Genomic DNA, 11,840 nt, shown 5'->3' on the forward strand with positions numbered 1-11,840 from the left:
GCTCTGATTTTCTGGTTAGCCCAGGCTGGCCGCATGTGGCCAGCCCTTTGGCCGTTTCAGATTTCATGGGGCCCACGATCCCTCTAGCCTAGTCCTCGGTTAGAGGCGGTTTTCGGGCTATTTTAGGCCCTCTGACCCTCTGGACCCTTCGGTTAGAGATGACCTAATATTAGTGATAGCAACCCCTTATATTTATGGGAACTTTAACGAAAAACTCCCGATACTGTTCACTTTACCCTTTATTTTGTTCTTATCATTAAAACTCAAAGTTTTCAAGTTCTTTTTATTAGTTTTTCTTACATTTATTTGAGTTTTATGAACAAGTAAGTCAATCATAATATAAATATTGTTTTTGTGGTGGGAAGGGAAAGACATTTAAAACACCTTATCAAATGGAGGCAGAATTATTCTGTCTAAAGATTCCGAATGGTAGGGTTTTTCTTTTTTGGCTTCAACGATCCCTATCACACTTTGCCTTTGCTTATTACTGGTGATAGCCTATCAAACACTACACGTACGTGCTGATTTTTAGTCAAAATCCAACTTTAAATTTGTTGGCTTTTCAAATAATCACACTACCAAAGCCTCAAAAGCTGCCTGCTCTTTGTATTATTTATCGATATTTATTTGGTTTTTAATTAAGATGGTTTATGATATTAACTCTTTATTTTGATCTCTGATAATAAAAATGAATAAAATTAGTCTATGAATTAATTCACTATAAATTATTTTGGTATTTATATGAAAAAGCTGTCAATATCCTCGTTAAGTGGAGGAGTTGGTTTGATAAAAATACCCTCAAAAGATGGTCACATGGTCATTTAGGTGACAATTTAACAAGGATATTGACAGATTTTCACGAAATGATCAAAATGATTTGCAGTGGACAAACTCAAGACCGTTTATATCGATTTTTATTTATCAGACAAAAGTGAAAATGAGGAGTTATATCACTCTCAAATACCATTTTGAATATTGAAAAAAAAAAAAAAACACCATTACCAATTTGTTATTGAGCTTTTGCTTTTTGAACCCACCACCAAAAAAGAATGGGTCCAGATTTAAATTATATGAGAATTAGATATGAATAAAAACTCCAAAATCATGAGCGAACTAAAAATCTTTTCAACTAAAATTTCAAGAAAGTCAAGATTCATGTTCGGTGGCTGCCAAAAACTAGCCAAATTATATTCCAGAAGTAACTACTGAACTTGGAATTCACACAAAGGTCACACCAAATATTAACAATTAACAAATACTGAAACATTTGGCTCTTCTCAGAAATGGATAAGAATTTATTCTTCTTTATTTTTGTTTATTCTCATAAAGCTTCTAAAAGATTTGGTTCGTATAGTTCTTTTTCTACAAAAAGAATTCTTATCCATTCAAACTTAAAGACCAAAGTAGCGAGCACATTAGGACTATCTACCTTAACCAATATCAGTCATTGTTAAGTTTAATTTATGAAAGGGGTTTGCTAACAATTCTCACATGAACTTTCTTGTTTCATTTTCTCAGCTTTTTTTTTTGTTTTATCATGCAATGTTGTTTGGTGATAAAAAAATGTCTAATTTCTAAGTCACATTTTTAAAAGATTAATAACACAAAAAACCAATTAAATTATAAATCTCAATCGTTTGATTAACGTTGTCAAAATTTCAGTGTTTAAATAAGCATGATTCATCTATGTCATAGATAACGGTTAGATAATTAAAGGCTTTCACATTTAATTAGTTAACTTTTGCATAAATAATCTTTAAAAGTTGATCAGATAATCACCATGCAACAATGCAACAAAATAAAAGGGAGAACTGAGAAAGTTAAATAAGAATATCCAAATATTCGCAAATAACCCGAGAATAAGAATATCCAAATGTGACTCTGCCCCTCTCCCTCCCTCCTGCCTCATCCAGCCCTCATTCTCTCTAAAAAGCTCTCACCCTTCCGTGCTCCGCCCTCAATCATCTCCGTCGGCTGGCGGTTTCAGAATCGGTGGCATTAATTTCCAACGTTCTTCGCCACTTCTCCGACGTTTATCGTCGGTTTTTTATGCCTTAATTTCCTTAGTTTTCCACATTTCCTATCTTCTTGTCGTCCCTTTTGTGTTGCGATGCCTTGACCAAATTCACCACTCAGTTGTTTTCTCCAATGTACTTGCATTGGTGGTTGTTGTCAAGACGTTGGTGGCGGCAACAAATGTTCTTTGCGTTAGAATGATGAAATTAGAGAGTTTCCTTTATTTTTCTCTTTTTGCTTATTGAACGAGAACTTTACGTATTCTATTCTCCCAATGCGTTCTGGGTTTTTTGCCTTCCTCTATATTGGTCCCATTATAACCTTTGCTTCTCTTTAATGAATATTACTTTTAAAATAACATATATAAAAAAATCATATTCGAACTTAATTGTATATTTTTGCTCACTATCATAAACAATGATGATATTTACAAGTTACAACCTTCTTTATTAGTGTTGAATGAATTTAATTTTTAAAATTTGTTAAGTAAATAGACACAAATATCAAAATTTAACTGTATTCAATAACGATCACAATGTTACTTCTGAGTCGAACCACCTAAAATTTAGAAGAAAAAAAAGCATTAGATTTGGAAGGAAAAAAAAAAACCTCCATCGCAACTCCTAATTTGGCTGCTGGAAATCGGAAGAAACTCACTTCACCGCTCTCTCATTCTCAACAGCCACCGAGTGGTCTTTAATTTACTCTCCACTTTCCGGTTAATCCATATAAAAGCCCCAACACAAAAATTCCACCAACTACAATACAACAACAAATAATACAAAACAAATCTCTCTCTCTCTCTCTCTCTCTCTCTCTCTCTCTCTCAGAGAGAAGCTTAAAGCCAGATATTCTAATATTTTTTTTACAGAAGTGACTACTGAGTAGAAGGAAGGCACCACCACCTTTTGGCATTTCGTGTTTTTGTTCTCCATTTTCTGGTTGTTCACCTGCTGTCTACATTTCCCTCTTTAATTTTTATATCTGTAAACTATTATTTTATCAAAAGAAACAATCTTTTTCTCTCGCTCTGCAGGTTTATCACAAACCAATTTCGTGTTCCTGTAACGCTTCTTTTGTTTTCAGTTTTTCCGAAAGCCTTTTCTGGGGAGGCGTTTTCTGCAGAAACTTTGTTTTTCTGCTGAGTTTTTCTCCTGTTTTTTGTGGGTTTCTTTGTCAGAGATTCAGAAAGTCGCTGAGTAAATAAGTTAAACAATCCATTTCATCTTTTTGCAATTTAATGAACACCAAAGGAATGTGACTTTTCACTGCATATAACTTGGGGAGGCTGTTTTTGCTAAATGGGTTTCGTTTTCTCTCTCCAATCTGAAGCAAAAAATGGCTCTGCTCGATCACTGAGTCCACCCGCCATGGATCAGGAAACTGGGGTTTGTCAAAACCATATAAAGGTACAGTATTTTTCTTTGATTTCATACTTTATCTTCGCAATGATGAAAACCCAATTGAGTTTTGTGATCAAATTGCTGCTTTCTTGTGTTGCAGAAACAATCATGGAGGACAATTCTGACTCTGGCTTACCAGAGCCTCGGCGTCGTCTATGGCGATTTGAGCACTTCGCCTCTGTACGTTTACAAAAGCACATTTGCTGAAGATATCGAGTACTCAGAGACCAACGAAGAAATCTTCGGCGTCTTGTCCTTCGTATTCTGGACTCTCACCCTCATCCCCCTTCTCAAGTACGTGTTTATTGTGCTCAAAGCAGACGACAATGGCGAAGGAGGAACATTCGCCTTGTACTCGCTGCTGTGTCGACACGCCCGAGTCAGCTCGCTGCCCAACAGCCAGTCTGCCGACGAGGAGCTCTCCGATTACAAGAAGGAAAGAGCCGGGACGGCGCTGCAGTCGAGCTTCGGGTCGAGGTTGAAGTCGACTCTGGAGAGGCACAAGGTGCTGCAGAGATTTTTGCTTGTTCTTGCTTTGATTGGAACTTGCATGGTGATTGGTGACGGTGTTCTCACGCCGGCTATTTCTGGTAATTTTGGGTTTTAATTTGGAAAATTGGCCAAAATGATCATTTTTCAAATACAAATTGCTAAAATGATCAGCTTTACAGAATGTCATCGATATCTGATCGCTGTAACGTCAATTGATTTGTCGTGGATGTTTAATTTTGATCAATTCTACATTAAGATTTGACTTCTGATCATTTCTAGCCAGTTCCCCTTTTAATTTATTGCTTTTGGGTTTTTTGGAATGAAAGTTGGAATTTTGTTTGTTTTTATTTAGAGACTAACCGGAATTTTGCTTTAAATCGGTGCAGTTTTTTCTGCGGTTTCAGGGCTTGAGCTTTCCATGTCCGAAAAGCATCACAAATGTAAGAGAACTTATTATAGCACAATCACTTTTGGAGCTCTAGCAGTTTGTTATGAGCTTCGATATAAGTAGAGATTTCTTATTTAGTGAACTTTTTTACTTCGGAGTTTTTGGAATCGAAGCCATAAATAGGTCCAGTTTTTTCCAACTGGTTTCGTCGGATTCGTAAGAGTGAAATTGAATAACCGAGTTTTGCACCTTAATACACCAGCTGTTTTCCTCTTTCCGGAATTCCACGGTGCATCTCATCTTTTACCAATCATAATTTCCTTGTACTTCAAGTTAATTGTGCCTTATCCTTACTTTAGTTGTCTGGTATTGTTGATCCTTAACGTGATAAGGCTTTTTTTCCTTAATTGTCGGCCTCCATAAATCTCGTTGTGTAATTTAGTGGACAGTTTGATTTCACTCTGGTGTATAAAGATCAATGCTTTGCCTTATACTTCCTCCTGAAATTTTGATAATCTTTATGCAGATGTAGAAGTTCCAGTTGCATGCGTCATTTTGATAGGCCTGTTTGCACTTCAACATTATGGAACTCACAGGGTCGGGTTCTTGTTTGCTCCTGTAGTTCTGATATGGCTTCTATGCATCAGTGCGATCGGTGTTTATAATATACTTCACTTCAATCCGTGTGTGTACAAAGCACTTTCTCCATACTATATGTACAAATTTTTAAAGAAAACTCAGAAAGGGGGCTGGATGTCCCTTGGCGGAATTCTGTTGTGTATAACAGGTAAGTAAGCATGTATAGGATTGACTAACGTATATATTTCCTCGGAAGCAAAGTGGTTTACCTGTTTCTCTAATGCACAACTTGACTTTTCCAGGTTCAGAAGCCATGTTTGCTGATCTTGGACACTTTACACAATTGTCCATTCAGGTATATTATTTTTTCACGGCTTGTTATACTATCCGAAAAGAGTTGATATGGCAGTATTGATAATGATTGTATAAATGTGGTTCGGCACTTCAATGGTAAAACTTTAGCACACAGTCCGCAGTTATTCAGCCTGGTACAATTCGCAAAACAATTACTTTCCTGATAAATATTCACGTTTTTGCAGATTGCGTTCACCTCTTTGGTTTATCCAGCTTTGGTTCTAGCATATATGGGACAAGCTGCCTGTATATCTTCACATCACAATGTTGGGAAAAATTCTCAGATTGGATTTTACCCATCTGTACCAGGTAGACACCTTCATTTGTTTAGCAGGAAGTTTCTAGATTTGAAAAATATGCAACTTCTTAGCTAATCTGGCAAACCCCGCCACTCCTCAGAAAAATTGAGATGGCCCGTTCTGGTAATAGCTGTACTTGCTGCCGTAGTAGGAAGCCAAGCTATCATCACTGGAACTTTCTCGATCATCAAGCAATGTTCTGCCCTGGATTGCTTCCCAAGAGTCAAAATAGTCCATACATCATCCAAAATCCATGGTCAAGTTTATATCCCGGAAATCAATTGGATCTTGATGGTGTTGTGCTTGGCTGTTACTATTGGTTTTAGAGACACAAAGCGCATGGGTAATGCTTCAGGTATGACATCGTTTACAAATTTTAATGTTTGATATTCCATTTTAGACATTAGTGAACCCTAAACCCTAATACTTCTGTATCTATCGGCTGGATTTGAACTTTTAGCTATCCCTATATATTGATGCTTTCGTGTGGAAGTTACTTAACCAAAAGCTTCATGTCGAACAGGTTTTGCAGTTATCTCAGTGATGCTGGTCACCACGTGCTTAATGTCCCTAGTTATTGTCCTATGCTGGCAGCAGAGTGTCTTTGTTGCAATTGGCTTTGTGGTCTTTTTCGGCACAATTGAAGCTCTTTACTTCTCAGCTTCTCTTGTAAAGTTTCCTGAAGGAGCCTGGGTTCCTGTTGCTCTTGCTCTCTGTTTTTTCTTCGTCATGTACGTTTGGCACTACGGCACAATTAAAAAGTACGAGTTTGAAGTCCAAAACAAGGTCTCCATTAACTGGCTGCTTAGCCTTGGTCCCAGCCTTGGCATTGTACGAGTCCGTGGGATTGGCCTCATACACACCGATCTTGTATCTGGAATTCCGGCAATCTTCTCCCACTTTGTCACCAACCTTCCGGCCTTCCACCAGGTCCTAGTTTTCCTCTGCATCAAATCTGTCCCAGTCCCCCATGTTAGACCCGAGGAACGGTTTCTAGTGGGTCAAATCGGCCCAAAAGAGTATCGGCTCTATAGGTGCATTGTGAGATATGGATATCGCGATGTTCACAAAGATGACATGGAGTTTGAGAATGATCTTATGTGTAGCATAGCAGAGTTCATACGCTCAGGAGGCACTGAATTCACTGTTGCAGTTGAAGATGCGGGCAAGGAAGATGATAAAATGACGGTAGTTGGCACACGCTCCACTCATGCAGATGGGATTCAGATGAGCGAGGACATCAACGTGGAAATGAGCCCATCAGGGCAGATAGAAATAAGATCTCCGCCAGTGGCTCAACGAAGGAAGAAGGTAAGATTCATTGTTCCGGAGAGTCCAAAGATCAACACGGGCACAAGGGAGGAACTGCAGGAGCTAATGGAAGCTCGGGAAGCTGGAATAGTGTACATAGTTGGGAACACATACACGAATGCAAAGAAAGGATCTAGTTTCATGAGAAGGTTTGCAATCAACTACGGATATGAATTCTTGAGAAGGAATAGCAGGAAATCCAGTTATGCACTCAGTGTACCGCATGCGTCCGCGCTGGAGGTAGGGATGATTTACCATGTATGATTCGGATTACACGACGAATTTATAGGGCAAATTGTACATATTGTAACACGACAGGTTGCAAAGGATATCCAGAACTTCAGTCATTTTCTTGGTGCAGGGTCTTGGTCATCATCCTCCATTTTGGTTTTGTGACGTGAGAGGATGAACTGGTGCTTTTTTTGGGGTCTCACATAAAGAAATTGTTCAGCAGGCAATGTGAATAGTGTCATATAATATGGATAACCCAAATTTCCCACACCATAATCTCTTTTGTTTTGTTCGAGCGAGGTTCTAATCTAGTTTGAACTAGTACAATAGGGGTTCGAACTAGGGTGTAGAGTGAAGAGCATATTGTTCTAGTCAATTTGGCTACACCCAGATACGCGGGACGCTGAATTTAGGTGGTTGTGTTTCAACTGCAAAGTCCGTTGCACAACTGTGTCTACATCTCTTTATTGCATGGCTAGTTAGTATACAACTGATGACACTCAACAATGCATGTGTTGGGCCAATAAGTGGGCCTGTTCACAGTGCACTTTTAAGTGCCAGTTACTGATGTTGGCTAGAAGCCCTTGGAAACTATTTTTCAAGGGTATTTCTTTTCAGTTGGGCCAAATTAAAAACCAAAGCATTTGACATTGTAGACCTGGCCCAAGGGTTTTGGAATCCGATAGAGTGAAAGACACGTCTGGAACATTCAACATAGGGGAGGTAGACCTGGCCCGTGGGTCCCACGGCCTATTGTGGTTTCGGATTAGGAGAGAAGCTCCGGGCCCCCACCAAGCCGAACCCCGTTCTTTTAAACTCCCCACGAAACGCGGCGTCTGGATAAACCCAGGCCCACGGAGACCTCCACTTGTTTGACTTAGAGATCACGTGAAACACGCGTGTCACCAGCGTGTGCTCCCTGTCGGTTCGGGGGAGGTTGGCCGACGTGGACGGCTGCCTTCGAACGGTGGTGGCCGCGGGTCCCGCGCGGGGTTAGGTCGTTGTGGTGGCCCCAGCTGGGAACAGTTTTTTAGTGGTCCACGTGTCGATGGGTCCGTACTCGGGCAATGGGGGGGATTGGAGGAAACCCTTGTCCGCTTGATTTTGGGAAATAAATCATCTTCGTATCTCTTCCATCAAGTTCAAATTTTTATGAAATTTGATCTAACAATTACAAATAAAAGATTCATTTAAAAATTATAATAACTTTAATCATTTGATCAAATTTCAAATGTCCAAATAATTAGACTTGATGTACTTGGTAAAAGGGGTCATATATAGGATCCCTTTCCTGATTTTATCCACTTTGATTTTGAACAACGGGGCTAGGCCACTAAAACAACAGCACCTCATCATGGGTATAATTACATGCATGCCATTGTTTTTGGGGGTAATTTTACCAAAAGTAGTTAAAATTGTGTGAAGCGACGTCCGAAACGATATTCTTGAACATTTTCTTTTCCAAAATTACCCTGAAAGGGAAGTATTTGGTAGCCTTTTAAGACTCTAGAATTTGATGATGTGTTGCAATTACAGATAAAGATCGGGTGTCCTTATCTATCTATATCATTCATTATCTTTCGTGTTTTTCATGTAAGAAACTTTTGTAATTAAAAAGCCAAATCAATCTGAGTACAGAGAGAAAAATATTATCAAAATCAAAAGTGATCTAACACGCGTGCCTATTCCCAAATCATCATTTTAAACAAGTTTCTAAATTTTAGCTTATGTTATTCAACGCTCCCATATGTTTGCCTATACAAAAATACAAGCGCATGCGCATCAGTCCCTTTCTATGTTCTAAATGCAAACATATAAAAATTAAAAAAAATTAAAAAAAAGAACATTTATTGCTGTATATATAACATAAAACTAATTATATTAGAAAGACAATAATTCTAATATTGTCAGTGCGATTAGCATCTCAACGGCAGTATGTAATTACTTATTATATGAATATTTATGGTATCTCATTGCATGCAAAATCTCCCATGTTATGATGTTTACTTTAAATAAAAAAATGATACATAATCTTTCTTCCTTTTTTTTTGTTTTTTTTTTTTTGTTAAAGGATAGACTTTACTAAATTATAATTGGAATATTTACATCTGATGCGAGAATATTAAAAACAATTTATGGGTCAAGAGCATTTCATAAGAAATAACCATCATGCAAGGCACCATGTGAAGTCACCGCGTGCGTAACAATGTTGCACTCCACCAAATAAACAAAAACTTCATCTGCCCTGGTTGAGAAACTAAGGTATTAATATCGAATAAAAACAATCCAAGGTATCATCTTATGTAACTTCCCTATTGAGCATCTGAATTAGAGATTAAGGGAATAAAATGTCAATACTTTGCATACAATCAATTAAAAAAAAAAAAAAACCCTATAAAAAAGGCAATATTGATAAAAAGTGAAAAGGGTTATGGTAATTTGGTAAAAGAGTGGATCAAGTGTCCCATTTAAACTTATCCTAAATGCCAGCTATGAAAGTGGCGCGCATCGGGTCACGCTCGCCGAGTCAGGCTTTTATCGAGCTGGCCCAGCCTCACATAAATTTTCAAGCATGTCGAAAAAAAGGCTTGTCATACAAACTATTATAATATAAATAGTTAAAAAAAAAATTCATATTAAATTATTTATATTATGATATTTGATATATCAGCTGCTCATGGTCGGATCCATTATGGTGCAAGTGGGTTTAGTTGACCTACGAATTTTGATGATCTCTATAGATGACTTGAGTGTTATCTTTTGAATGTTATAGTTGTCTTTCACACATGACATCCAACTATTTGATAAAATGCCTCAAACAAGAGTTCTCGTTCTCAATTTTTTTTTTTTTTAAAAAAAAAATCAACTTAAGCATTATATTCTTGATATGCGTTTAAATAGTGAATTTTCTTAATTGAAAGAAATCGGTAGTCTTGCAAAAACAATGGTGGATACAGGGAGGAATAGAGTATATTATGTGTATTGCTAATATATTGACTTTGATTCTACTGGTTGTTACTGCTTCAGCAAAGATAGCATTTTTCGCTATGAACATTGTGAAAATTCATTGTAACCGAATGAGAAATCAATGGTTGAGTGATATTATGATGATTTATATTGAGAGCAATGTTTTTTCTTCCATTGAAAATGAAGTTATAATGCTGCATTTTCAAAATATGAAAAACGCATTGTGGCCAATTGTAATTTGTATTATTATTTATTTTATAAATTATGAATAGAAAACTTCATTTTAATCTTTGGCAAAGATGATTTTTAGATTAAAATCATGAGTAAGATTAAAATTTAATTTTAGTCCCTTAATACATTAATAACCTCATTTATTAATTATATTTTGATTTATTAATTATTTCTCTTTTTCTTCCTAAATTTTAATGTATTAATTTCATTTAATTATAAATTTCATTTTCATTTCATTTATTGTAACAACCTATTCCAAATTTTATCGGATGTCCCCGAATGTCATCTTCTTTTATGTAGTTGTTATAACTTGATGTCTTCCTCATGTATGTATTTACATACATATCTCTTTAAATTTGAGTATTCTACATTGGATTGATGATTTTAAATTTCGAGGACGAAATTTTCTTAAGGTGGGTAGATTGTAACAACCCGTTCCAAATTTTACGTTTTTATTTTATTTTAAAAGCATGAATTTACGAAATTGCCCTAGAGGCAAGGACTTTGACTTCTGTTGACCATCGACTTGAGAGATGTGGGACTTATTCTTTTAGCATATCCTCGTAGTATTCATTGGTACGAACGTATAGGCGAAAACCGTTTGCGAGTCCGGATTATAACGGTATACTTATGGACGTTTGAAATTAGTTATTTAAATATTTGAATTCCCACCTTGTGGGATTAGTGGACCAATTAAATTAAAGGGACAAGGAACCAATTAGAAGAGAGAAGTGAAGCTTGCAGCCAATCAGAAAGAAAGAAGAAAAGGAAAAAAAAAAAGGGGGGAAAGCTTCCCGTGCACCCATACCCGCACCACCGCGAGTCCATTTTCCAAGGCCGATTCCGGCCAACTCCGTTGGAGTTTTTCGATGCCACCACCACCATCTTGAAACTCTCATTCCCCTCTACAAAACCCACCCAAGAACCACCTTGATTAACCATGGTATGTGGTGGTTTGAGACCACGAAAGTTGACGAAAATCAATGGTGTTCCGGCCATCCTTTTTGATTTTCCGGCAAATCGGCAAAGCGATGGCCGATGCCACCACTTGGGCTTTGTAGCCCATCATCCTAGGAGCCTAACCCTGGTCGTGGTGTGCCGACGAGGACGTTAGGCCCCTAAGAGGGGTGGATTGTGACATCCCACATCGCTCAGGGGAGTGATCCTTATATATATATTCTCATCCCTACCTAGCACGAGGCCTTTTGGGAGCTCACTGGCTTCGGGTTTCGTAGGAACTCCAAAGTTAAGCGAGAAGAGGGCTAAAGCAATCCCATGATGGGTGACCCACTGGGAAGTTGCTCGTGAGTTCCCAAAAACAAAATCGTGAGGGAATGGTAAGCCCAAAGCGGACAATATCGTGCTACGGTGGTGGAGTGAGCCCGGGAAGTGGTCCTTCCTGGGTCGGGATGTGACATTTATCCTAATATATTTTATTGTAAACATTTAGGTAAACTAATTTTTGTTATACAATATATTTTGATGTACTTTGCCTTCTTCATTCAGGTACATCAAATTCATTATAATAGATTTCAGTGCATATATTTCGGTACATACATTTTGATACAA

At 37.6% G+C, this 11,840-nt stretch overlaps 1 protein-coding gene across 2 annotated transcripts; it reads left to right on the forward strand.

Annotated features, from left to right (window-relative positions):
* The first annotated feature begins 2,841 nt into the window (after positions 1-2,841).
* Positions 2,842-7,300, forward strand: LOC137736792 (potassium transporter 6). 2 transcript variants are annotated; one of them, XM_088682167.1, is made up of 9 exons: positions 2,842-2,957; positions 3,349-3,425; positions 3,520-4,009; positions 4,298-4,351; positions 4,826-5,086; positions 5,181-5,233; positions 5,418-5,541; positions 5,632-5,886; positions 6,055-7,300. In XM_088682167.1, exons 2-9 carry the CDS (start codon positions 3,387-3,389, stop codon positions 7,104-7,106), a joined length of 2,328 nt encoding a protein of 775 aa, XP_088538293.1. In that variant the 5' UTR covers positions 2,842-2,957; positions 3,349-3,386; the 3' UTR covers positions 7,107-7,300. The 2 variants fall into 2 exon arrangements, with proteins under 2 accessions (XP_088538293.1, XP_068332162.2); XM_068476061.2 differs by lacking the exon at positions 2,842-2,957 and having other exon boundaries at positions 3,053-3,425.
* Positions 7,301-11,840: the final 4,540 nt, after the last annotated feature.

Source organism: Pyrus communis, chromosome 13 (assembly GCF_041283825.1).
Source record: "Pyrus communis isolate YQ-2024b chromosome 13, ASM4128382v1, whole genome shotgun sequence".
Lineage (NCBI taxonomy): Eukaryota > Viridiplantae > Streptophyta > Magnoliopsida > Rosales > Rosaceae > Pyrus > Pyrus communis.

What these genes read in the sequence shown, in the direction of transcription:
- LOC137736792 (XM_068476061.2), top strand. Translation starts at nt 3,318, where the DNA reads ATGGGTTTCGTTTTCTCTCTCCAATCTGAAGCAAAAAATGGCTCTGCT. An exon ending in TTTGTCAAAACCATATAAAG is followed by an intron (nt 3,426 to 3,519) that starts GTACAGTATTTT and finishes CTTGTGTTGCAG; the next exon opens with AAACAATCATGGAGGACAAT. An exon ending in GTCCGAAAAGCATCACAAAT is followed by an intron (nt 4,352 to 4,825) that starts GTAAGAGAACTT and finishes ATCTTTATGCAG; the next exon opens with ATGTAGAAGTTCCAGTTGCA.